At 42.3% G+C, this 25,031-nt stretch overlaps 1 protein-coding gene across 2 annotated transcripts in view; it reads right to left on the reverse strand.

Annotated features, from left to right (window-relative positions):
* Positions 1-25,031, reverse strand: part of IGF1R (insulin like growth factor 1 receptor) — a 173,693-nt gene that overhangs the window by 40,269 nt on the left and 108,393 nt on the right. For both annotated transcript variants that reach the window (XM_042039718.1, XM_042039716.1), the window contains exons 3-5: positions 4,792-5,104; positions 2,143-2,288; positions 216-360 (exon numbers count right to left, since the gene is read on the reverse strand). In XM_042039718.1, the coding sequence (XP_041895652.1) occupies positions 216-360; positions 2,143-2,288; positions 4,792-5,104 (604 nt within the window). The remainder of the gene's footprint in view (positions 1-215; positions 361-2,142; positions 2,289-4,791; positions 5,105-25,031) is intronic.

The raw sequence follows: 25,031 nt of genomic DNA on the forward strand, positions 1-25,031 counted from the left end.
GTACCATAAAATACTTGTAATATACTCCATTTAATATGCTGATTTGGGCAGTAATGCAAATGAGCAATGCTGTGCAGAGGTGTTCATGAGGAGAAAAACGCTGCGTATTAGTGGAAGGGGAGATTCCATAAATGACAAGTGAATGGTTTTTAGGAGACTTATTCCAGAGCTTTGTATTAAAGTGAAATTGCATCTGCAAATATCTGAACACTTACCCGTCCACCTGCTCCTCTCCCAGAATGTATCGCAGGTTCTTCAGGAAAGACAGGGAGACCAATGCATGGGAATGACGAATCTTCACATACCCCGTTACTGTCTCAATCAGACCCATAAAATTCTCCAGTTCTGAGGCAATGTTATCTACAGTAAGAAAAAGATAATCATTATCATAACAGAATTCACAGCTTTGACTAATATTCTGCTCCATGCAGTATTAGCTCAGTAAAAGAAAATGTTTGTACTTTTTGCTTTTGAAAATGAGAGACACTGGTTTTCCTCCCCCAGGAACAGTTGCCCGTGCAGCCAGATGGTTGAAGGGCAAAAAAAAGCCACAGAGTAACAGTGGGAAACCAGTCTTGCTTTTCCATACTCGAATATCTGATTTTTCCATGGGCATTGACCTCTAAAGCCAGCACCAAATGGTGAGCCAGCATTCTGGCAGGGATGAAAAGACCCTTGTGTAAATGTACACATCATGAGATGGAACTGTTATTTTGGTATGGAGCAAAGCTCAGGCAGAAAGCTCCAGTGGAAAACAGAGAATGAGACTGAAGATGGAGAGGAAAGGGTGTGTTCCTGGTCTGCTCTGGGCCACAGAGCATTGCTTTCCATGACCTGAAAAGCTCTGGCTACAAAACTGAACCAGTTGATGAAACAGCAAAGATAAAAGCATAAGCAAGCCCTCCTGCCATGGAGCACGTTCCACACAACTTACTGAAGCCGATTTTCTATTAGAAATTATTAAAATGACTGCAGAGGAAGCTCCACTCTTCAGAACTGCCTCCCCTCTATGAGCTGTCCCTGCACAGGTCTTCAACACCCCATCCTTCACAAGCTCAAGCTTTGCTGTCCTTACCTCCAGCAACCCCTGGCCCAATCCCATTGCCTGGTGTCACCACCTTGCCAAGTTAATTAAGCCGCAGTTCCAAGGGGAAGTTTTTAAGGAGTTGGGAGAAGCTGCTATGGGGCGTGTTTGTTACCATAAACACACCAAAGTCCTAACAGATGGCTGGGAAGACCAAATACCAATGGTTGGTTCCCATACCAAATAATCAGATGCTCTTCAGCACTCTAAAATAATGCTTAAATGAAATTTAAAAACTCCCTCACGCTTGCCACAGGTAACTGGAACGTATCCCATAAGGGAAGATTGTACCTGTAGCAGTGGGACCAAAAGTAAAAAAATTCACATGCTGCTGTAACTAAACCCTGGAACTTTCATTCAGCACGAGGTAGGGAATCAAACAGATCTCAATCTTTCAACCTTATTAATGAAACCAAAAGGGACCTTCCATAAGGACATACAAGTCCAATAAAAACTAACAGCAATTTTTACTCTGCTTTTAAGAGCTCATCAGCTGTCAACACCTCCCTGGCTGATGAATCACTGCTCTGACAAATTTAATCCAGCGCTTGTTCAAGACATGTGACAGAGGTGGCCAGCTCACTAATGCTGACCATCCAGCAGCACAGTGTTAGGCTTTATACGAGTTCTCAGCACTCTGGATTCCATGTTCTAGCAAAACACCACACCTTGCCTTAAAAAGTGAGGATCTACAGTCTTACAGTGCCATGTGACAAGCTATTTACCTACCCAAATGCAAGGATTTTCAACTTTTCCACCTTTTTGGGCCTTTATTACTCCTTTGGGACCACTGCTTGTCTAACTGCCTAATCCTGGCTCCTTGTCCTGCCAAAAAAGCTAACAAAAATACCAGCTTTCCCAGGGAGCTGAATACCTATTCCACCCGTGTGGGGCAGGATGGCGCTGCAGTGGGCCAAATCAAACAGGAGCACTGCTCTGGGCCTGGAAAGCAAACAGTTTGCTGAGTTTTTAATGTTCTTATCGTTATGCTGACGACAGAAGGAAAAATGTGAAAAGCAGCCTTATCAGGGGTTCCAAAAGCGAGGGCGATCACTTACTTCCACGCCGGATGTTGATCAGCAGATTTCCCTTGAGAATTGTGCATCCCTGCAACATTTGTGCTGATGTGACAGAGTCAATGGTCTTCGTTTTCCCATCCTCACAAATTTTGGGGCAAGGCCCCTCGCAAGGGCTGCAAAACATGCTGTGAGGAAAGAGGGGGATATTGAAAACAGACAGTGATATGCAACTCTGAGTAAACAGACTGCTTTGAGTTGAATTTTGGAAGACATTTCCCTCTAAAGCTTAGGCAAATCATCCAGGCTAGAATGAAAGCTGCCATGCTTGTTCAGGATATACTTGCCTGCTGCACTCCAGAGAGGCTGGAGCATTGTACCTCCTACAGTGACTGAATGGACCCATACCCACAGTCTGCCAGCTTCTGGAAGGCTCTGTGGTCCTTCCAAAGTCAAAGGAACCTCAGGTAAAACCCAGTGCCCTTGCAACTGTGTGTTTATTGAATTGTACCCAGAAACCCCTCCCTTCCCATTTACGCAGGCAGCCTCAGAGTGCAACGAGGTTTCGTGCTAATCCAGGACCAACCTCACAAAACAGGCCAGCCAAGAACTGGAGATGGGAAAATACTGTTCACATTCTTATAAAGTTGTCTGTGTCCATGTCCTTAAACCAATATTTAAAGCTTAGCATTAGGGAATTCCATGCTTCTGGCCGTTTAACTCAGAAAGACAACTGTGGGGGCACACAGTTAGGAGGGATGTGGAGAAAGTGAGCAGTCAATTAGTCACTACTTCTTACAGCTTAAGAGGCATTAAAGCAGCAAGTTTAAGGAAACAGAAGGTTGTATCTTGATGCAAGGACAACTAATTGGCAACAGGAATTCAGAGAGGAAGGCCAGAAGTCTAAGCAGGTTCAAAATGGGTGATACAGATGGAAACACCAAGACACAGCCCCAAACTCAGAGAAACCAGATTGCCAGAAGCTGGGAGGCAACACTGAAGCACACGCTCATTTCTGCTGCTTCTACTCACAGGCAGTCAGAAGCATTTTTAGCAGCCAAACTCAAGCAACAAGAACTCAGGGTAGACCAGCCTTTGACTACAGCAGGTTTTTAAAGGCTCCATGTTGTATTCCCTACACATTCATCTCAAAGTTGGACACTGTGCACAACACAGGCCCTCTGATCACTCCTCCTGGTAAATGTCCTTCCTGATTCAAGGTAATTTTTATTTTTCAATCTATTCTTGCACTTTTCTTGGTATTTCATGATTACTTACTCCACCTTATCACTTCAGAGAGAAAAAAATAAAAATGAAAAAATCCCAAACCCAGATCCAAAGACAAAGGTTTCTACTGACAATACTGATGGACATAGACTTACTATTTATTTTTTTTAAAAGAAACTGAACCCACTTTCCGCTGAGGCTTAAAGAAACATGTAAATTGATAACAGTTTTTCATGCATGAACCATAACAGAAAGAAGCTCCTTTTCTTAGTAGTAAGCTCCTATTTCAAAATCCTGGTCTAGAACATGCCACAAACCACTAAAAGCTGCAGACACAAGAAAGAGGCTTCAACTAACTGTACAAAGAATGCTGGAAATGCTTTCCATTTGCAACTATTTGTTAACAGCACCTCTGGGGAACAGAACATTCACTAGCCTTGAGTTACAGCTCCTTTCAATCTCTGCAGAGAACACAACACTGAGATAAGACAGGATGGCCTCGCACTCCAGCATAAGCAGCTCAAACTGCTGCTACTACAAGCTCCAGGAGATAACAAAAGCTGCACTTCTCAGGTGAATATCTGGATTTGGGGAAAGGCTGTGTTAAGTTGCTTGTATCCAAATGCCAACTGGAGAGTGCCTGGAACAGATGGATGACACACATACACAGACACACAACTGCTGCATCACCACAATCACCTTTCCAAAAAACACAGCAGCCTACAAAGACACCTTTTTAGCATAATACTGAAGCACTACAAATTTTAGCACACTGACTATCCTTCACTCAAACTCCATGACTTCCAAGGGTCAGTAGGCAATGAAGGCTTCTCGCTTAAACCACTGGCAAATGACAAAAATCACAAGCAACCATTGCTCCAACTGTTAGAATTAAATAACAAGAGGAGAGTAACAATCTTGGAAGAAATTATTCTGTATAATATTGTTGGCTGCTGCATACCATCTATATGATTACTTCCTTCTAAAACACCATTGTTATCTCCTGGAAATAGTGAGAAAAGGGAAATTAAATTAAATACACTGAAGAATACATGTGTCTAAAATGCAGGCACACATAAAGCAAATAATACGCAAGGCAAGGTAACTCCTATGGTTTGTTCTGTGTGATAATGGTCATCAGTCAACTCCAGCCTTGGGCTTAACTTTCATTTTATTACTCTCTACTTGAAGACCTGGTTCTGCATTGCATGACCTCCTCTAGCCCTGCTGAAGAACCAGAGCCCACTGATGCTGCACAGGACCACACACACGCATCAGGTGGATTCATGATGGAAGGTCTATCAAGATTCATCAAGTCAGCTTCTACCAGGAAGCCACGCAATCCCCCACTGCAATTCCCCCTCCTGTGTCCTCCCTTCTACCCCAAGTAATTTGCACCCCAATCTGCCCTTGAACAGGGACTGGCAAACCCAAATAGGACAACCCAGACAGAAGCTGCCTTACCTTTGGCTCCCGTTGCGGATGAAGCCCGAGGGACACTCGGCCATGCACTCGTCGTTGTGAATCACAAACTTCTCGTATTCGCTGGCGTCCGTGGCGGGGACTTTGGAGCAGAACTCTCTGGTGACGCAGCGCCAGCCCTCAAACTTGTACGTGTTGGGGGGGCAGGTGGGCAGGCACACGCCCTCGTAGTAGTAGTTGCGGCAGGCCACGCACGCCGTGTTGTTGTCGGGCGCCGTGCAGCTCCCCAGGCACTCGGGATGGCAACACTCGTTTTGGTCTGTGCAGGCTCTCTTCCCACATGAGCTGGGGCACACTGCAAGGACACAAAGCAAGGGAGCATGAGCAACAGCTGCTGAGGTAAGTGGCACTAAAGGAAAAACCCTGCTCTGTGCAACTCTATAGCAATTCAGTCCCTGCACTCAAGAGCATCTCTGAAAAACAACCCAACCCACTACTGTAAAAAGTTCTGGTTTTCTCAGCTTTAGTTGCCCGAAAGTATCTTTTTCTCAGATCAAATTTATGACATGAACCAAGTAAGTAATAAAGAAAACTGCTGAAAGCAAGATCAACATAAGGATAATGGAAACAGGCAGTACTGGAACCTATTCCATAGCCCTAGTATTACGGATAATTTTTTTTTTGGCATGCTGACTTACTGTCTTTCTAAGCATTCCTTGTCTTTCCTGTTTGTACTTCAAATTGGTCTTTTATTGGCAAGAAAACAAGCTTCCTTCAAAACAACTTAATTACACTTGTAGAAGGAAGCACTGCTCTACTGCAGCACACATGGTTGGGCTGACCCCAGTGTAGCATCCCAATGTTGCTTATGTGTGCAAAATGCGGTTTAATAAAGTATCAAATCACCATCCACATCAAATACCAAGGAATTACGGAGCTACTATTTTCCCCTGAAGAGCATAACAGAATTCTGCCTTATCCTCAAATTCTGGGTTCAGAGAACAAAATACGAAAGGGAGAAAAAAAATGGGGTGCAAATTTATGGAGACATTCGTTTTATGTGAAAGCATTTCAGCTTGGAAGACATGAACAAAGAGCAGAATCCTCAGCAGCTGAGCTCACCACTGCCAGATCAAAAGAAGTGGCAGCATTATATTTATGTAACAACAGCATTTTGATTACAGCACTCTATGGCCTTTTAGCCACACAAGCCATGTGCCAGAGGCTCTGGAAACACACAGATTGCAAATCTGGTTTGCATTAAGTAACTCTTTGCCCCTTTCTAACTTAGCTAAAACACTGTATCAGTAACAACAGCAGAAAACTCGATTTCAGTGGTGCCACTACAGAGAGATCCAAACAGAGCACCACAGACATTTAAATGGAATGATTTCAGCAGAAAGCAGAGAATCAGGAGAGAAGTTAACATCCCAAAATGACCATGGAAGCAGTTGATGAAACTCCACACTAGTTCAGCATTATGATTTATCTCCCAGTTTGCAGCCATGGTGTTGTTTTAATGCAGGACTAAACACCCTAAAATCTTAGCGCCCTCCTCTTCCCATAAGGAGGTCCAGGCTTTCCAGTTTTCACAGTCCCATTCAGCAGAACTCCACCATCCTGACACAGGAGAAAATGCTTGAGACTGCTGTTAAGCAATAACAACAGTAACAACAACAACAACAATTCCCCCACAAACAAACCAAAAACCACAAAAACCCCCACTTGCTCATAGCTCTGCATCAAGGATGTTGACATCTTCCACTGACTTGATTATAAAGAGCCATTTTCTGATAGCTTTAAGTAGTGCCCACCTTGAAAAGGACTTGTCAAAATGCTATCAAAGAATTTTGCATTTCTTATCAAAATGATTCTATACTCACTGTGATTAATTTTAATCTCCTTTTTTAAATGGATGGAGGGGAAAGACTATGAGAACAAGGAGGTGGGACCCCATGAGCACGGCCGGTGCCTGCCCAGGTACCACAAGTATCACAGCTATCACATGCAAACCAAATTGAGAAAATTTTAACAGAGCCTGTAAGACTACAGAGAGCAGGAATGCAGAGGCAATCACTGCTAAATACTGAGTTGTCTGAAGGTGCTGGATGATTTTTTCCTTGAAAAGGAAACAAACCATACACACCAAACCTTTATCCCAAAAGAAAATACGTATACAGGTGTCTGTTCTTTCTGACTGTAATCTGCACCAGTGCAACAGAAGTCTGCGCACTTGCCACCTTAGTAAGGCATCACGAATTACCTTTCACCTTAAGGTACACAGGACTTGCATCTGGCACTACCAAGGGATTAAAAAAAAAATAAATCAGTGTGCCTTGCTAGCAGATGGACTGCCGTGCTGAGTGGGTGCCAGAACTCAGATTTCACATGGTAGCTATATTTCCAGTTCAAAGCCCTACTAAAAAAAACACACACACCCTCCCAACCCATGCCTCCACGAAGTTCATTGCTGGATGTATTGATTAAATACATCATTTTTTGTTTTCGTCTGAACAATGTGCCGGAAAACAAGCACTGCTGTACTAAGTATTGGGATAAACAGAGTTTATTTCATTCCTGGGAAAGACTCCTGTATTCCCTTAATGCCTCTGCCATTCGTGAGCAATCTGCTATATAAACAGGATTCCCTGCATCTCCTGGTAAATCTGCTGACTCTGGTCTACAGAAATATAAATTGGAGCACAGAATGATACACAAGTTCACATGAAAAAGGCAATCAGTGAAACAGGTTTTCAAAACTATAATATTTTAATCACAACCATTTTAACATGAACTCTTGAAAACTTTATAAAGATAATTTTTTAAAAGCTCAGCAAGCTCGCTTTTTCCTCAGTCCTATCTTCTGCTTGTTCTTGCTAACATTGGCAGGGTTTTCAGCCTGGAGACAATACGGGTATCCTGTTTCTTTGAAGAGGCAGAACAAGAACTTCTGTGTGTGTCTGTAGGACACATTATCAACAACAAAAAAGCCTTATCTGCCTTACACGCCAGTTCCCTCAGATATCCCTGTTCTAAAAACCTTACTAAACAACACCAGCTGACCTCACAGTCCGGACCCATCTATCCTCCCCCCACCCTCCCAAACTGTGCTACTTGGGCTCTTAGATTTGTACCAAACATGTAAAATACAGGCTCCAAAATACTTTGGCCAGGAAAAGCGCCCTGCAATACACTCAGTAACTTGTTGACTTTATTCTTCAAGAACATTAGAGACACAAACACGAGCAAACAGTGGGCTGACATTTGGGGACAGAATTTATCAGCCAGGTACAACAGTGCCTTGGAACATGAAGGCTGATGACAATATACAAAAAAAAACAACCCCTGAACAAATCCTTGCTGACAAGCCCAAGGGCAAAAAATGCTTAATTGTCATCACATGGAGATACCAAAATAATGGAAAATTTCAGAGACTTTGGAGGGCAGCCATGGGAGAAGGAAGTCAAAGCAAGACATGGAGAAGGGCAGACCCTTAAGCAGTTTAATAAAGAGATGATGGAAGCCTCAACAGACCAGCATCCATTTACATTTAGTGAGTGAAAGTAGTGTCAGATCATCAGATCTTCAGAGAAAGACAGCAGAAGAATACCAGTAGCCACCTATCAAATCTACTGGAGCAAAACCAACAACAGAACTTTTTTTATCCATCCATGATTCACCTCCTCTCTGATTTCTTCAGACAAGTTTTCCCTGTCAACAAAAAATTTAGGAGATTTTCCAAATACTATTAAGATACTATAATCACTGACAAAAAAAAAAAAAAAAAAAAAAAAAGTCAAAATATTTCATTCCAAGATGCCTGTTTTACATTTGCAAATCAGATTCAGACCTGACATACAGCAAGGAGATACCTTAAAACTAAATGCAAGTATCTCAGAAACACGAGAAGCCCCAACAGAATCTGACTCAGAGACTCATTATCCTCAATTAAAACCCCCAAGATGCTAAACTAGAACTGCAAACACAAAGCAAGGTTTGAAAATCCTCAAACACAGCTCTGGGGAAAGATTTTAAAAGCAAGAAACAAATCATCTGCCTGTATTTACAACAGTTCTCTTTTGGACAGGCTCAGGCTAAGGAGGTGGCAGTAAGTTTGTCTGACATCTAATCCTCCCTGCTATGTGAAGTGTGCACCACGCCAGGGCTCGCTGCAAACAGCCCGCATTGACATCATGGCTATCGTACAGTTTGGACAGACAAAGTGTTCTTATCATCTCCAAGACGCCATGACTTCAGCAATGCTGGAGCAGAAAAATCAGGTGAATAAACAATCAGTCACAGGGAGTGAAAATGCAGCCAGAGGAGGAAGACTCCTGGCAAGGGAAGGCGCCGGCCTTGGCCAAGGATGGCACCGTGCCAGTCACATGCGGGCAAGCAAAATGTTGCCAAGTGTGGGATAAATATTTTTTAAAGATTCTTTCTCTCCTTGTAAAAAGATATTTGATCCTTCTTTGGGTTGTTTTGGTTTTTTTTAATATATTCTTTCAGCTTTTTAGAGCATCCTTCAGATAAAATAATGTTTCAGAAAAAAAATAGGGGAGAAAAAAAGTGCCTTGTTTTGAGCAGAAACCAGAGGAGGAAGGGAGTGCTTCCTCCTAGCCAACTACTGAAAAAATTAGCTGTCTAAATTCATCCACAAAGACAGAAAAATACGGTCACTTTTGGAATGTTAATCCTTCTATATGACAGAATTTAAAAAATATTGCATTTTAATGGGCTAAACTTTGGTACAGCCTTTCAAACAGCTGACTTCAAATGCTCAAACAGCCTATACAAGACCTGATTTCTTTTGCCCAATATTCTGTGAGAATAGAGAGACTGGAGAGACATTACTCAGAAAATCCAGTTCCAGTGATTCATGGTCAGGGCTGGAATCAAAAACTACAGAATAAAAGGAAATACACATATTAAATACATGCAGTAGCGTGTTCTGATCACAGAAGTATGGGTAAAAGTCATCTCCAAGGCACTGAAGAGGCCATTCAGAGCAGTCGTGTAAATCTTTATATTACCACAGAAACAGGTATTAGCAGCATATCAACAGTGGTGTATTTTTTGTCTTTTCTGTTTCCCCTTCTCCAAAACTGGTCATCTCACATTCAGTGAAAATCCTGAAGGCAAAAAATGCTGCCATGTTGAACTACTCTGATAGTTAAGGCATGAAGTCTGGCAGCTTTTGACATTAACTGCCAGATCTCAAAGGTTCAGTTCAACCCAGCACTGATCTAGGACATAAAAGAGATCATCTCCTCCTTCTTTAAACCTCCAGTATTGTACAGTCATGTCCACCAGCAAAATACTTGGACAGGTCTATACAAACTTATACCAAGACGGCATTAAGTCTACAGCCCACAAGCTATGTCTGACTCGAGATCATTTCACCAGTCATGCGTTTCCATCTTTAAATCCTAGTCGCTACCAACCCATTTTTATCCCTGAGACCTTTCCAAGGATCCTGAAATAATTCTGAAGTGGCTCAGTGAATTATTTTCTTCCCACTACACCTGGTCAGCCTCCACACAAAGCTTTTTGGTCTCTCGCTTCTCGGTATTTCTGTTTGTCACAGATGCTGTATTATGCCTTTATCCCTTCATGAAGGAGTAGGTGTTATGAAGCATCCAGAACCTCAAAATAACCTCAATGGATTTTCCCAGCCTGATACCAGCTATCAGCCCACTAACTGCCCAATTTTTAATCATATGAAAGATTGATCACAGAATAGTTTCTCGCATCCTCTTCCTCAGGATTTTATGGGTGAAAAACAATACACAGTTGCGCAACAGTTGAAGCCAACTGCTCAGATGGAAGCACATGTAGATGATTCTGGAACCAAGGAAGTGGAAGAAAGGAGTGGGTGACAGGTTAAGAAAAGTCCAGCACCATCCAGCACCTGGAGACTCTCAGATTCCACCAGATGCAATGAGGTCTAAAAGGCAGAGAGGAAATATTCGTCATTCAGTGAGTGTATTTCAGCTGGATACACTGGAGTTTGATGACCCCACACATCCCTCTTTTAGCCACCTCTCACTCATTCCTTACCCTAGAAGTTATACCAAAACAGCTTCCAGGCGTCCCAGCTGTGATACAAAACAACGCGTGTGCCAGATCCATTTTATTCAGACTAGAGGACTTGGGGACACTCTTTGGCACTGTAAAACTCCCATCCCTTCAGGTTTCTGCAAATGAAGCAATCAACCCTGCTAAATGCTCCAGGAGCGTTACGGGAACTCCCATCACACCAAAATGAGAACAAATGGAAACCTGAGTGAAGAAAACAACCACCTTATCCCACAGTCAACAGGAACTCATGGATAGCACAGGTAGTGTGCATTTGCTCCCAAGTGCGTAAAACTACGGCCCAGGAAGGTGAAAACAAACACGACTTATTGACAAACCCAGGGAGCATGAATTGCATTCTCTTTCAAAACAGTTTATGTTGCCCAGCACAGCCCAGACTGGCATCATTGCAGCTGGCACTCGAGAGAATGAGGAAAAAAACAAGTCCGTTTAGTCCCTTCCACACCAGTATGAATTCAGCACATAAACAAACCCCACAGAGGCAGATACACAACCATCTCTGGGGAGTTTGGGTCAGTTGCACTCTATCTTCAACACTGGGTAAACAAACTGGTCGGGAACGTTTTACCATCAGTACCGCACTGTTCCAAAAACATTTCCTCTACGGACAGGGAAATTTCCCACTGGAAGATGCAAATCAGAACAGTAACATTGATCAGAGTGGGGATGAAGGCAGGAACATGAGGGTCCCCCTGCAGTGGTGAAAGCTGCTCCCCATCCACTGCCATCCCTCACCACTCACTGTCATATATTTGTCCACATTCCTAAAGGGAAAACTGAAGTTCCTGAACTCTGCAGTAACAGATAAGAAAAGCAAAGCTGCAGCTCTGAGGCAAATTATTTGTCTTTTTGCTGCAGATTACGAGCGATATATTGGGGTTTTGCTTGTTCTTGTTTAAAGCTAGATTTAATCTGCCTGTCTTCCAAATGCTGCAAGTGTAAGGCAATAAGCTTTACGGGATTTAATTAATATACTGCAAGCAAGGAGTGCTGGTCAGCCATCTCCTGGCAAAAGCCCAGCTGGAGGAGGACTACTATTCACATTCCAGATTTATTCTAAAGGAGAAAGACAGCCTGATAACATTATCACACTGGCCTAAATTATGTAGCTGTCCTAATGCCGAAGGATCACGGCAGTTTAATCCAGGGCGAACAAGAGTCACTGGTTACGAGGGATTCAGCTCCTGCTCCATTCCAGGAATGCCCTTTGCATTCATGCCTTACACCCATCAACAGCTCAACCATTCTGGCACCAGCAATGATACAGAATGTTCGTCTTGGAGGCTGAATCAACACTGCTCCAGCCGAGGGCTAATTGCACTAAAATTAAAGGGAAAAAAAACTTCCAGAAAACTGTTCATAATACACACAGTGGGGCAAACCTAGAAAGTTTTTGTTCATCTCCAACTAAGATGACAATGACAAAACCTGTAGAGTTCTGAACATTAGAAAGATGAAAATTCAAGGAAACAGCCAGAAAGACCAAGAACATTCAAACTGTTTTACTACAGAGCAAGACTTTTCAAGCTGTTCACCTGTTAGTGAGATAGGCCACTAAAACCAGGATTAAGATCCAGATGTTCAGGACCCCGAGAAAAGAGGAGGATGATAATGGAAGGGCAGAACAAGTTGCAAGAATGCTGATGGTCTGCAAAGTTATCAGAGACACCTGGTGCTTTTGTTTTAAATCGCAAACTACTAAATCTGGGAGTACGACATCACTTACGATATTTGTACATTGCAACTGAAAGGCACCCTGTTAACAACAGCAGCAACGATGCTCCAAACAATATTAAGGCAATTATGCTAAAACGATCAAATTAAGTATTTCCTTCAGGACTTCCAGAAATACAAGAGTGTAAGCAAATCTGACAGCAACTGAAGATTGTGCTCTAGAGATCCACAACAATCAAAGGGTGAGCTCTCTCCTTGGTTTTAATAATCACGGAATATATTTTTCTTTCTAAATCTTCCTCTATTATAAACGCAGAGGGAATACAAAAAGTGCCAGAATTTCTAAGACCTAAAAGCAGACAGGAAGATTGTGCATTTATCCATGTCTTAACTCATTTAAACGAATTTACAGGCAACACTGGCAGTGGGAAGGATACAGCTGACTTTAAGGTGTATTAGAATTAGTTTCTTCTCATATACCACAACCATGGACAGAAGCATTTCCAAGGAAAATGGGAAAATGTTGAATTATCTTTTTAGACTTGATGCAAATTGCTTTCATAGTCTGTAAATCATCCTGAACTATCTGGACCTGAACTTTTAACTCCATCCTCCATGGTTTGGTCTCCAAACAACAGAACTGCTGCAACAGTCGCCTGTTTGCTTGTGGGTTCCTGACCAGCTCTGTGTGTAGACAGAAAAGCTGGAGCTGGGCTGCGGAACCTGCTTTGGGGAAGTGCAAGGATGCTCCCAGTCGACTGTGGCACTGGACATGACCACAAACCCAAAGGAGGCCCCAAGTGAACTGCTGCAAATTCAGCAGCTCTGAATCCCCAGACAGTCCAAGCAAAGGACTCAAACACCTGAGCCATAAGCCAGTGAGAAAAAGTGCCTTGGGTCAGTGAAGAGCGCAGAATGGAACAGCAGCAGCTGGGAGTGCTCAGTGTTTCCTGCTAACCCAGCTGAAGGATGACAGTGTCGTCCTGCCTGTACTTAGCTCAGTATCTTTAAAAACCTCCTCCGTTGTGAGACTGAACTATTTCAGTTCTTCAACAGTTTGATAAATAAACTGTTTGACTGTGACATCCCCCAGAAACTGCAAACACACAGAATATACTCACGGGACAAACAGCACACACAGCGCTGCCGGCCATGTACTCACACACAGCTAAGACTTGGATGCTCGAGTTGTCTCTGCTGATACACTTCACATGCTTTTGAGGAATTCCTGCTAGCATGACTGGGAAAAAACAATGACATTGCTTCGGACTTCCTAAATCCTTCCCTGTAGTAAGGATTTGTGATCAGATTAGGGAGTACCAGAGGTTTATTTATTTATTTTTAGGAAAGACAGCCAAGGTGAGCTGTATCCCTGGATCTGACAGGGGCTCCAGGCTGCAGCAAAGCCAGCTCAGAGACACTGCCTGGCTGCTCTGAAGCTGGAGACAGCATCAGACAGCACTTATTAAAGAAAAAGAGTGGATTCGTGTTTTTGATATTGGCACAAAGTAGGAAGCACGCTGCTTCCCACTCTGTTTTTGCTTGAGTTTGGCACGTTTGAGCTACGCTTTTCTTCTCTGGTACCTTTTTTTGTCATCTCAAGTCACATTCACATGAACATATAAATACGCAGATCCTTACGCGCTGTGTATAGCAGATACTTACATGGATGGTCTCAAAAAAGAATATTCTTTTCACACACTAAAAAAATTATACAGAGTTATTTTAAATTCAGAACTGTTTGTATATTCCTTATAAGTTTATAAAACTCTCACTGTCCTCCCATGACTAACGAAACTGGAATTGAGAGAGTATTCTATATTTATAACTCGTCTGGTTGCTCATGCCTATGGCCCTATTTCCACCCTCCGTTACTGTACACAGAGCTATGTGAGGTATTGTGGGTTCCCAAACTTCACCGATTTCCTAACAAGGCAGGCCTGTGTCCCGGAGGAACAAGCTGGGGGCTGTTTCGTTCGAGCATTGGCCGAACTCAGAGGGAGAGGCCTTGAGCACTGTGGTTTTGGCAGCTCTTCTTCAAGCTGGTATTAGAGGCCATGTCTGGGCAATGACACACCAAGCTGGCACCGGGCTGGGGATCGATGCTCTGTCTGCAGCACAAACCCTCTGGGATTCCTACACACTCGCCCCAGTGATCTCAGCGCTCCAAGGCTTCGCTGAGCAGCTCCTCAGTCACCTACAGCACAGACACACCACAGGCACCAGGCAAATCCAAGCGTGACAGACTCACTGGCCTCTCAAAATCCAAAGGAAGCAAAACCCTCAAATTTTATCCAAAACCCCCTTGAGACCTCGGTGTGTTCACTGATGCCGGCCCACTACAGACCTCCAGTGGCTGGCAGGGAAAGAGACTCTATCAGGTATCTAAAATGAAGCAAAATAAGGAAAAACTGGATTTCATACTGTAATGAAGTTTGGGTTGGGTGACATTCTTTATCCATATGAATGCCCAAGACTCATGCAACCATATGCCATCTTTTGAACAAAATCACTTTGCTAGCTCAAAAATCCCAGCAAGAAATCTGAGGTTTTGTCGTGATAGAGGTGCCTCATAATTGACGCATTTTTAACTCATGCCAGGCACCTATGGGGCACAAAGCCTTTTCTAATTCATGGTTCCTATATAAGCTCAATATAAGTAAGTATTTATCCAAAAAGCAGAGGGACATACAGAGAGAGACATTTTTCAAATTCAAAATATGTTGTTGGTGGCTGGGATTAGGGTCTAGCGCTCATGGAGATGGATTCATTACAAGGCCAGGATGGATAAAGCCTTGAGTAACCTGGTCCAGTACAAGGTGTCCCTGCCCATGGCAGGGGGTTTTGGACTAGATGGGCTTTAAGGTCCCTTCCAACCCCTGACATTCTAGGATTCTCTGATTCATCAGAGTACTAGAGCTATAAAAAACCCACAAAAAGCAAGAAACCCACAACTCTTCCTAAGAGGCTTTGCAGAAAAATAAGTTCAGAAGAATTTACACAGGGGTCTAAATGCTTCACATACAAAAGCAAGGCAAGATCTGGACTATGTTTACAAAGTTTAAGCCTCCATACCTACTAACAAAAAAAAAAAAAAAAAAAGACCAGGAAAGCAAGTGGTGAGTATTGCCAACTTTGTGTAACTGAACTGAGAATGTTTTCCCCTACCAAAATGTTTCCTTAGAATATTCTAGCTGAGAGAGAGTGACAGCACCTAAATCCTCCCATAAGGCAAACCAAGAGCACCTGCCTCTCTCCTTCCCTTTAATCCCAGGGCCACTGTCTCTGCTGTGGGTAGGCAGTGGTGCCACAATTTTTTTTCCCCTTGAATTTATTCAGCCGCTTTCTTTGCTTTGCAATAAAGCTGTCAGGATTAACAGGCAGCTCTGGTGAGTCAGATGTTCAAAGAGAAAACATGATCTGTACCTCTCCCCATCTCTACAGCAATGCTACTGGTAGAATTGTTTTCCATCACTTGCCACACTACACAAACTTTTAAGAACTATTAAACACTCCTCCAGCTTAGCAAGAAGAAAAATTATCTAAATTTATCTAAGGAGCTGAAGTTCACTACACTATGAGAAAAGGATTTAAATCTGGATTATGTTTTCATCCATTTAGACCACAGAGAAAAATCATTAAAAGGTATTTGAAGAACTAAATACAGCAAAACTTAGTATTACCATTGAAAAAAAAAAATTAAGTTTCATAATATTACATAATTTTTAAAAATGTTTATGCTGCAGTACAGCAATGATGTTTTTCCACAACATGTGATAATTTGACAGACCCTTTTCTACAGCTTTTAGAAATTCTCTTTTAATGTTAAAATTCCACTAAGTATTTCATTAATTCTGAAGAGGGTTAGTATTAGTTACAAGAGAAAACCCAGGTTCCCAAAACTAACAAGCTCTACAATTCAGTAATATCAGTATTTACAGCTTCTTCATGCAGAATGTGCAGACTTCAGACAGACCATGAAACTTTCCACAACCTTGTTTACCCCAGAAATTATTGGATTTATAGGACACCTACAAACACCTAACAAATGGAAAATTTATTGAATTCTAAGCTTTATTTCCCAATAATACTGTAGTAACAAGACTGCAATTATCTTTTCTTCCAGTTATGGGTCTCCTTGAGCCAATAACTGCAGATATCTTTGGTTATAGAGGTCAGAGGGGTGAAAGCATCACCACATTTCCCATTTTCCACCTCCTCATGATACTACACTGTGTTTTTACTATTCAGAGGTACATCCTCCTCCTTGTACGGATCTATTCTGAACACACCAGCCATGCCATTCGCTAAGTTCTCCAGGTATATATTTACAGTACACAAAACAAGCCAAGAAAAAAGTATTTCTGGCCATGCTGCAGTTATCAATATCATATCACCCCCACAAACTTTTGGTGCTGATGCTGAGAAATGTTGTGAGAGCTATGTACCACCTCTGGTCCAGCTGGTCCTCACTATAAAAGGGGACCAGTGGCTGGTTCTGGCCAGCTGGAAGGGGACAGGGCTGTATTGCCATCACTTAATTTGAGAAACAATTTCCTATTCCATCATTAGAAATGGTATTTCTCTTCCAATGTTTATGACTGCAACATGAAACAACAAATAGATCTGTCTCTATTTCAAGCAGGGCAGGCCCTGCCTTCTCTGCAGTTATATGAACCTCAACTTCCATACCCATTAAATGAAGTTTCCTGTAAATTATGCCAACACTACCCAGAACACGCTGTTTAAAAATCACACTGGTTAAAAAACAAACAAAACCCAGACAAACAAACAAATTTGCAGACAGAACCTTCACTGAAAAACAATGAAAGGGAACTACCAAAAACAGCAGATCCTGCTTGTTGATGGCTCTGGAACAAGAAACAGGGAGGGGAGAAAAATAATTAGTATTCCAGGATGTCCCACGCACACACCCAAAACTAAAAGCATTAAATTGGATGGGAATAGAATAGCTGATCTTGCCTGCAGTCAAATACAGAGAAGAATCATTTAAATTGCAAATTACAGAGCAACAGATTTTTGCACAAAGTTCAAGGCTGTTCTATGGTTTGTTTTTATGAATTAGGAATGACGTGAGGAAAAATTAAGGGGTTGGGCCAGCTACTACCCTTAATACCTACTTCAGCTTAAATATTTCTCAGATTCATTTGATGCACTTTATCCAGGCACCGTGGCTCGTTAAAGTGATGACAGAAAGTAAAGCAGCTTCTCCTAGATCATCCCTAAGGATGCAGCATCCGCTGGTGGCCACGCTGCCACTGGAGGATTAACTGCTACAGAAGGATCTCCAAACTGACTAATTACTCCTTCCTCCCCACATCATGTCCTTCCGCACGTAGGAAACTTTTAATCCATTTATACCTTTCCTGGGCAGCGCTTTTCAACCAGCAGTTCATCTGACAAAGCTTCTGCCTCCCTTTCCCAGGTTTTGAAGAGCTTGTTCCTACCAACATCAGCTTCTTGGCCTTGGTTCCCACAAATTAAACTTGATGAATGCTTAGTAACAGAAAAATATATACTTCACATTCATACAGTGCTTTTTAATCAGCAGTTCTCAAAATGCTTTACAAAGTATGAAATCTAATCAAGTGGCTGGTTTTGATGCGGGGTTTGGGGGGATAAATGCAATAAAAAAAAGATGAGTTACTCCATGTTACAGCAAAAGGCAGAAGATTTAGTAACACAAGAAGCTGTTTGCCTTGATATGCAAAAGCCTCTGACACTACATGACCATAATAATTTTCTTTTAAAATGTAACCAGCCCTGAATTACAGACTTCAGCACACGATTACAGAACACTATTCAGAGGACCTGGGGCTCAAGTATTTTCTTGTCAGGCAGTTAGCACATAATAAAGAAAAGACCAAGCAAAAGCCAGATGATCTTTTAAAAATTGTTTTAGAAATCAGCTTGCTTTCGGAGTATTTGTAAAAAATTATACCAGTGAATATGTCAGTAGCCACAAAACCCCTGGTATTTCACTCTAACAGTGGATCACAGCCTAGTCTAAAATGTAAAATACCTTTGCAATATCAGACTTGGGTCTTTTGGGACAAAGACACTCTGGTGAAGATTCTGCAGGCTTTAAAGGATGACAACAAATGTCACCATCTTCAGCATGGAAAGAAGTCAGGCTTGTCTGACCAAAGAGTATTGAGTCAAAGGTTTTAAAGTGACACATGACAGATTACAGTATCATAAAAAATAAAGGTTGGAAAAGACCTCCAAGATCATCAAATCCAACCCTCACCACCTTGTCAACTAAACCAGAGCACTGAATGCTATGTCTAGTCATTTCTGGAACACCTTCAGGGATGGGGACTCCATCAACTCCCTGGGCAGCCCCTTCCAATGCCTGACCAGTCTCAGTGAAGAAATTCTTCCTGATGTCCAACCTGAACCTCTCCTGGCACAACCTGAGGCGGTTTCCCTTGTCCTGTTGCTGGCTGCCTGAGACAAGAGCCCGACTCCCTCATGTCAGGGAGTTGTAGAGAGCGATAAGGCCACCCCTGAGCCTCCTTTTATCCAGGCTGAACACCCTCAGCTCCCTCAGCTGCTCCTCACAGGGCTTATTTGATCCAGACAAGTCAACACCATGTCAGTTAACAGTAAAATTTAGCTGAAATGCTCATTATAAACTACAGTAGGGTAAAGAATATAAAGCAAAATCTTGGGATTCTTTTAAAGAAAACGTGCACAAGGTATCTTCTCCAAGAAGAAGATCTTAGATGTCTTAACTCAATAATGTTTTGGTTTTTGAAGGTTTTCTAATTAATAAGCCAAATGGCTTTACAAATTAATTTCACTTTTTAAAATACATTGTTTTCTTTGTTTTGTCATTCTCAGTTTTTTAATCACATATACAAGATGGTGCCACCTGGGAAAGTTTACACGTTTACATCATTAAGTGTCTTTGAATTAACTTCATGCCAATAATTGTTTTTAAGAGATAACACTGCCAAATTTGTCACTTGAGAAAAGTTAATCTAATTCTTTCCTTGCTCTCTGAAGAGAGATGGTGACTTCTCCCATTGAGGGACAGACACACAGGGACAGAGTTCAGCCACTTCCAGACACACAGAAGTCCCATCTTTCTATCTCTGGTCCCCACTTGACTGTCCAATGTCTGATGGAACCTCTACTACACAACCAGTGTCAATCACAACTGGATTTTCTCAGCCACCAACAGTTCCAGTAGGCTGCAGTCACAGATGGATTTAACAACACACCAGTGGGGGGATATGACAGGATTTCACCCACGGCACAAAGATGGAACTGGAAGTCTCCACGAGCTGCCCACAGCTGCACAGCTTGGGACATGGTCCAAACTATCTGCATCTGAACCTGGGAGATAGACAGTTTGGAGCATTTTTAAGTTTAACAAATGTGTCTGGCTTTAAAATTATCATTTAGAGAATGACAGCACCAGGTCAACGTGTTCCTGAGCACTGTCTCTGAGAAAAGACAATTTTAAAAGCATTTTGCGGCTGTTGGTGCCATGGGTAACAAAAACCAAATCGGCTCAGAACAAATAACTTAATAGCAATGTCTGTGGAAACCAAAATCTTTTAAAATGCAGTTTGAAATCTGCCAAGCTACACTTAAAAGAAACTCTACAAGGCCACAAGCCCCTTGGCCAGCTTCTCGCTCCCTCAGATTTCACTTCACCTGCATGGCAGTGCACAGCTTTGCTCACATCTGTCTCATCCCTGGATAAATGAACACGGCATCCTGTTCACTATGCCATCTCCTGCTCCACATTAGCTTTTCCCCTGCCCCCCTCCTTCAGGAGCTTGCACACTCGGCAGGCTGCTCCTTGAGCTCTTACATCACTCCTCAAGCCTTGCTCCTATCCAGACTACTAAAAATGCAACCTCAGGAGCTATTACCTACAAAGCATTAAAAAAGTATCCTCATGAGCCTGGTACTTCCCAAACATCCATACAGCCTACTGGGAACCCTATCAACAACCAGAAGCTACAAAGTTGATGCAATTGTGAATCTAGTATTTGTTGATTTAAATCAGGGTTACCTTGATCAAACAACAATGTTGACATGCATCCAACAAATTACAGCTGAGCCCCTGTATCTAAGGATGAAGATCACAACTAAGAAGTATTCAGCAGCTCTAAGTCTAATCTCATGATCCAAGTTATTTTCTTAGTGAAGTCCTGCAGCATATATTGCTTCATGGACAGCATCCTACTCATTTATAATGTGCATGCTGCCAATCAAAAGACTCAATAATTGAGCTACAATCACATTCAGAACTGAATGCTTTTCAAGTCTAATCACTCCCAAACAAGGCTCAACAGACCAGTCCGAAGAATCATGTCACATTCCAGAGCGCTGTGCCTTCCACTGGGTACACAGTGGGTCTAAGGAACGACACGCCAGAAAAATCCATTTTTAATAAAAACACTATTGGTTAAATAGGAAAAAAAGATGCATAGAACAAAATTCTTTAAATCCTCAAGTATAATTATTATTTTATCTGCACCTCTACACCCTCTCACATGACAGTAAGTGTGTGGTGCTTGCTCATGTTAATGTATTTTTGTCAACAAAGAAGATCAGGATGCACTGCAAACACCTGCATTACAGAGGCTTCTTACAGGTTCAATGACTCTTTGTGCATCCTAAATCCCACAACTGAAAAGAAAAAAAAATATAAACAGGAAAAGAAGGGAAGAGAAAAAAAGCGCCTTGTGTTGTTTCATTCACCACTCATTCCAAAACACTCAAATCAGCCCCAGCACGGCGGGGAAATCCAATAAGGATAATGCTGGGGCTGTCTATCCATGCCCGCACGCCGCTCTGCAGGACTGCACACCCACGTGATGGTTTGTTTATGAGTCTGGAGCAGCATCACGAGGCGCTGCCCCACGGGACCCACTCCACGGGCAGGGACAGCCACCACCCCCACGCCACAGCAACCCCAGCCACATAAAAATATCCATAAAAATATCCCTTCCTAACTCGGCACATGCACCCCGTGCATGGAGCGTTCCTATGCCGCAGCATTCAGTACACAGCTCTTGACTCCAGGCTTAAAATTAAAGGGAAGCAGGAGCAGCAGCCATTCAAAGCACAGAAAAAAAAGCTCTTTTAAAAGCTCACATGCACAAAACAAAGAAAAATTTAAAGACAGAGCTTATCATAACCTCAGTCTGATTCTGCAGGTATAGATTTCTCTTCATGAAAATCAATAGAAGATGATTTTAAGCCGTTTGATTTCATTACTGTGTATAAAATCTCTACTCTGAATGTAACATCTGAATCAATCTGCAAAGCTGCTACAGGCTACACTGTCACAGGCTTTCACGTGCCTTTTTCTCTACCACTCTTACCACAAAGACAGTGAGATAAAAACCCCACACTGGAGGTTATTTGATATTTCTAAACAAGTACCAGCAGCAGATTGGCTTTTTCCCTTTAGCCCTCTTAGTTTTCACACCGATGTTTCAGGTGGAAAAGAAAAACCAAACACAAACTGCACAAAATGCACTGGTTTGCTGCAGTGATGACTGGAGAACTGAAATGTTCTATTTCCAGTACTGAGAGAGGAAAACATGTTGAATTAAACAAAATACACATGTACGCTCTTCATGCTGAGGCAGTGGGGTTTCACCACAAAAGAAACACATTACAGATCATTCAATGCATTAAAAAAAGATGGCACAGTGGATTTCTATGCTGTGCTCTGAATCATAACGAGAGGCGTGTTAAAACCTGAGCAGACACACAAAAACAAATGTCGTGGCAATAGGGTTATTTTTTACATCTGTTTTAGTCAATACGTCACAATATAAAAATCTGGAGTCTCAATCTCTGGGTTTCTCTGAGCCTCCGCCCCTAAATAATGTCCCTTTAGTTAAACTGCTGCCTTCATAATCCAGTCGGCACATCCCAAACTCCACATTCAGAAAGGTTACGATCCCATTTGTTTCCCAGTCGTAAGACTGCCAGTGAGAGGGAGCGAGAGGCACGGCACGGCCTCCCTCATATCCTGAAAGCCTCCAATCCATATGGGTGTCACCCCAACACCCAGCTCTGCACCTCAAAAGCTGCACCTCACACAAATGTCTGATTTCTCCTTCTTGCATCGTTGTCAGAATTACTTAAGAGCGAAAAAGGGGAACAATTTCCTCCTTTTGAGCACAGATTACTCCTGATAGGATCAGTATGAACAACTTGCAATTTTGAGAAAAAAATAATTCAGAAAAAGTAATGTGAATAAAGTATTAGGCTTAGAATCTGTTAAATAACTGCTATGAAACCTATTACTGATTTTTTTACACCTTTTTTTTTTAAATACGGCTACTCTGGATTACTGTAAGACTTCTTTGTTCGCTGAATACAGACACTCCTATTACCTGCCTGGTAAGCCAGTGGATGGTACCACACCCCCTCTAAATCCTCCAAATCACGTATCTGCACATGTATTTACAGTTTAGGGGAGGCAGGACTCAGTAGGACTGGGGGGGGGGTGGGGGGGGGGGGGGGGGGGGGCATTTTTTTTTTTCTGTATTCAGAATAAGAATGTGAAAATGAATGCAAATACCTCCTTTCTTGGCAGCAGGCAGCGCATTGTGAGCACCTCAGCCTCCCAGTCTGAGCACTGCAGCTGCCGAGCGGAAGAAATAAATAAATAAGAGCCCAACCCTAACAGCGAGGTATTTCAAAGGACAAAGGATATAAAAAGAAGAGCTGCAATAGAGATTTCAGCACAGCCACAAGTGAGACATCCCAAATTCCTGCACGTTGTAGCTGCTCTCAGATTATTCCTTTATTTTTAAGCTCCTTATAATAAGTGTTACTTATCAGTCATTCACATCCACCCCTCACTTCCACCCTGTTGTGATTTCCTGCAAAGGCCATCCCCCATCCATCACCCCTCGGTGGTTGTTTCTTTCACTGAACAGACATCTCACTGATCTGGAGATCCAGGTAGCAAATCCCACGGGCTTTAGATTCGCTCTTATTTTGAATGCACTGAATAATAATTTATCGTAATGCTTTTCAGAGCTGATCTTGAGGTGATGGACTTCAGGCATTTGGCTTTGTTTTTGAAATCACCTGAGCAGCCCAGGTCCCTGTGAGTGATTCAGGAGCACCAGGCACCGTGGCCTCCTGCTCTGGGCCAGGAAACCCAAAGAGACACAGGTAGCAGCTACTCGGGTACTCTCAAAGTTTGCATTCGCTTCGCTTGGGTTGTGTCACCAGCTAGGAACAAACATCAGCCTGTGGAGTGATGTGACTTCTCCCCTTTCTGGCACAGTGAGGAGACGACAAACCTGAAGATGCAGATCACAGCCTGGAGCCTGCACAGGTAAAGGGACTCATTCCCAAGCTCACAAAATCCCAAGTCTGCTGAGCTCTGAAGGGAACAGGAAGCCCATCAGCCCACACAGTTCAGTAACACAAAGCAGAAAACATTTTTAAGCTTTTCTTTAACTTTTTTTAAAGCAGCACTCCATTCCTGACTTCTCAAAAGTAAAAAAAAGTTTGGGTTAGAAACCATGGAAATTAGGATGGTCACCTGGGACGGAAATGCTCTGTCTACTTTTGCACAAGAATAAGAGATAAGAATTGAACGGAAATTTTTTCTGCAAAACTTTTACTGTTGATTTTGAAAGCCAGAAATATGACCACAGATGAATACTGTGCCTCTTCACAATCACTGCAGGAATGTGACACTTTACATACATGCACCATACAGCACAGGAAAACCATTTTTCTTATGAAAGAAGAAATTACATACCTAAATTCTTTGATCAGAAGAGAGCTTGGGAAAGAAGTCAGGAGATTAACCTCAGTGATTTAATACTGCTTGCAAAATTCACTCAGTAGAAATATTAATTGCTACACTTAACTTGTTACAAGTTGGGCCTAATTCCTTAGAAGGATTTTATCAGATGAACAATACTCTACACATTTGAAGAGGTCTGTTACAAAATATATTAGAGCACAAGTCAAAGGGATAAACACTAACATAATTCTTCAGCTTTTATCTAAGGACCTGTCAGGTTTGCTCCTCGATAAACATGTGAAGGAACTCTTCATACCCTGCCTGCTGCTCCAAGCCACACATTTCACTCCTCACAGAAAAACACGTTTCAAAAGCCATTGGTAAACTGCCACCTCACACTACCCATGATTTGAATTTAATTTAAAAAATTAGTTAAGTACATCTGTCCTAGAAATGAGAGCTATCACAACAAAGTAAGATTTCTCCATACACACATTGCCTCCAGAATCTGCTGCTTCCCCTGGAGCACGTGCATCTTTTCTGCAACACGATGAAATTCAGAGAGAACAAATAATTCCAGCAGGAACTCGATACAAGTTTCACAAAAGGCAAACATTGTTTTTTGAAAAGCAAATCCTAGTTGTGAAGTTAATCTTCACTACGGAAGACTACTAGAAGAGTAAAGCAGGAAAAAAAAGCCCTTACTTGAGCAAATACGTATAGAAAGGTGGTTAGC

This window comes from Corvus kubaryi, unplaced genomic scaffold (assembly GCF_017639235.1).
Source record: "Corvus kubaryi isolate FWS band 111438036 unplaced genomic scaffold, C.kubaryi_AGA036_p1.0 37394, whole genome shotgun sequence".
NCBI lineage: Eukaryota > Metazoa > Chordata > Aves > Passeriformes > Corvidae > Corvus > Corvus kubaryi.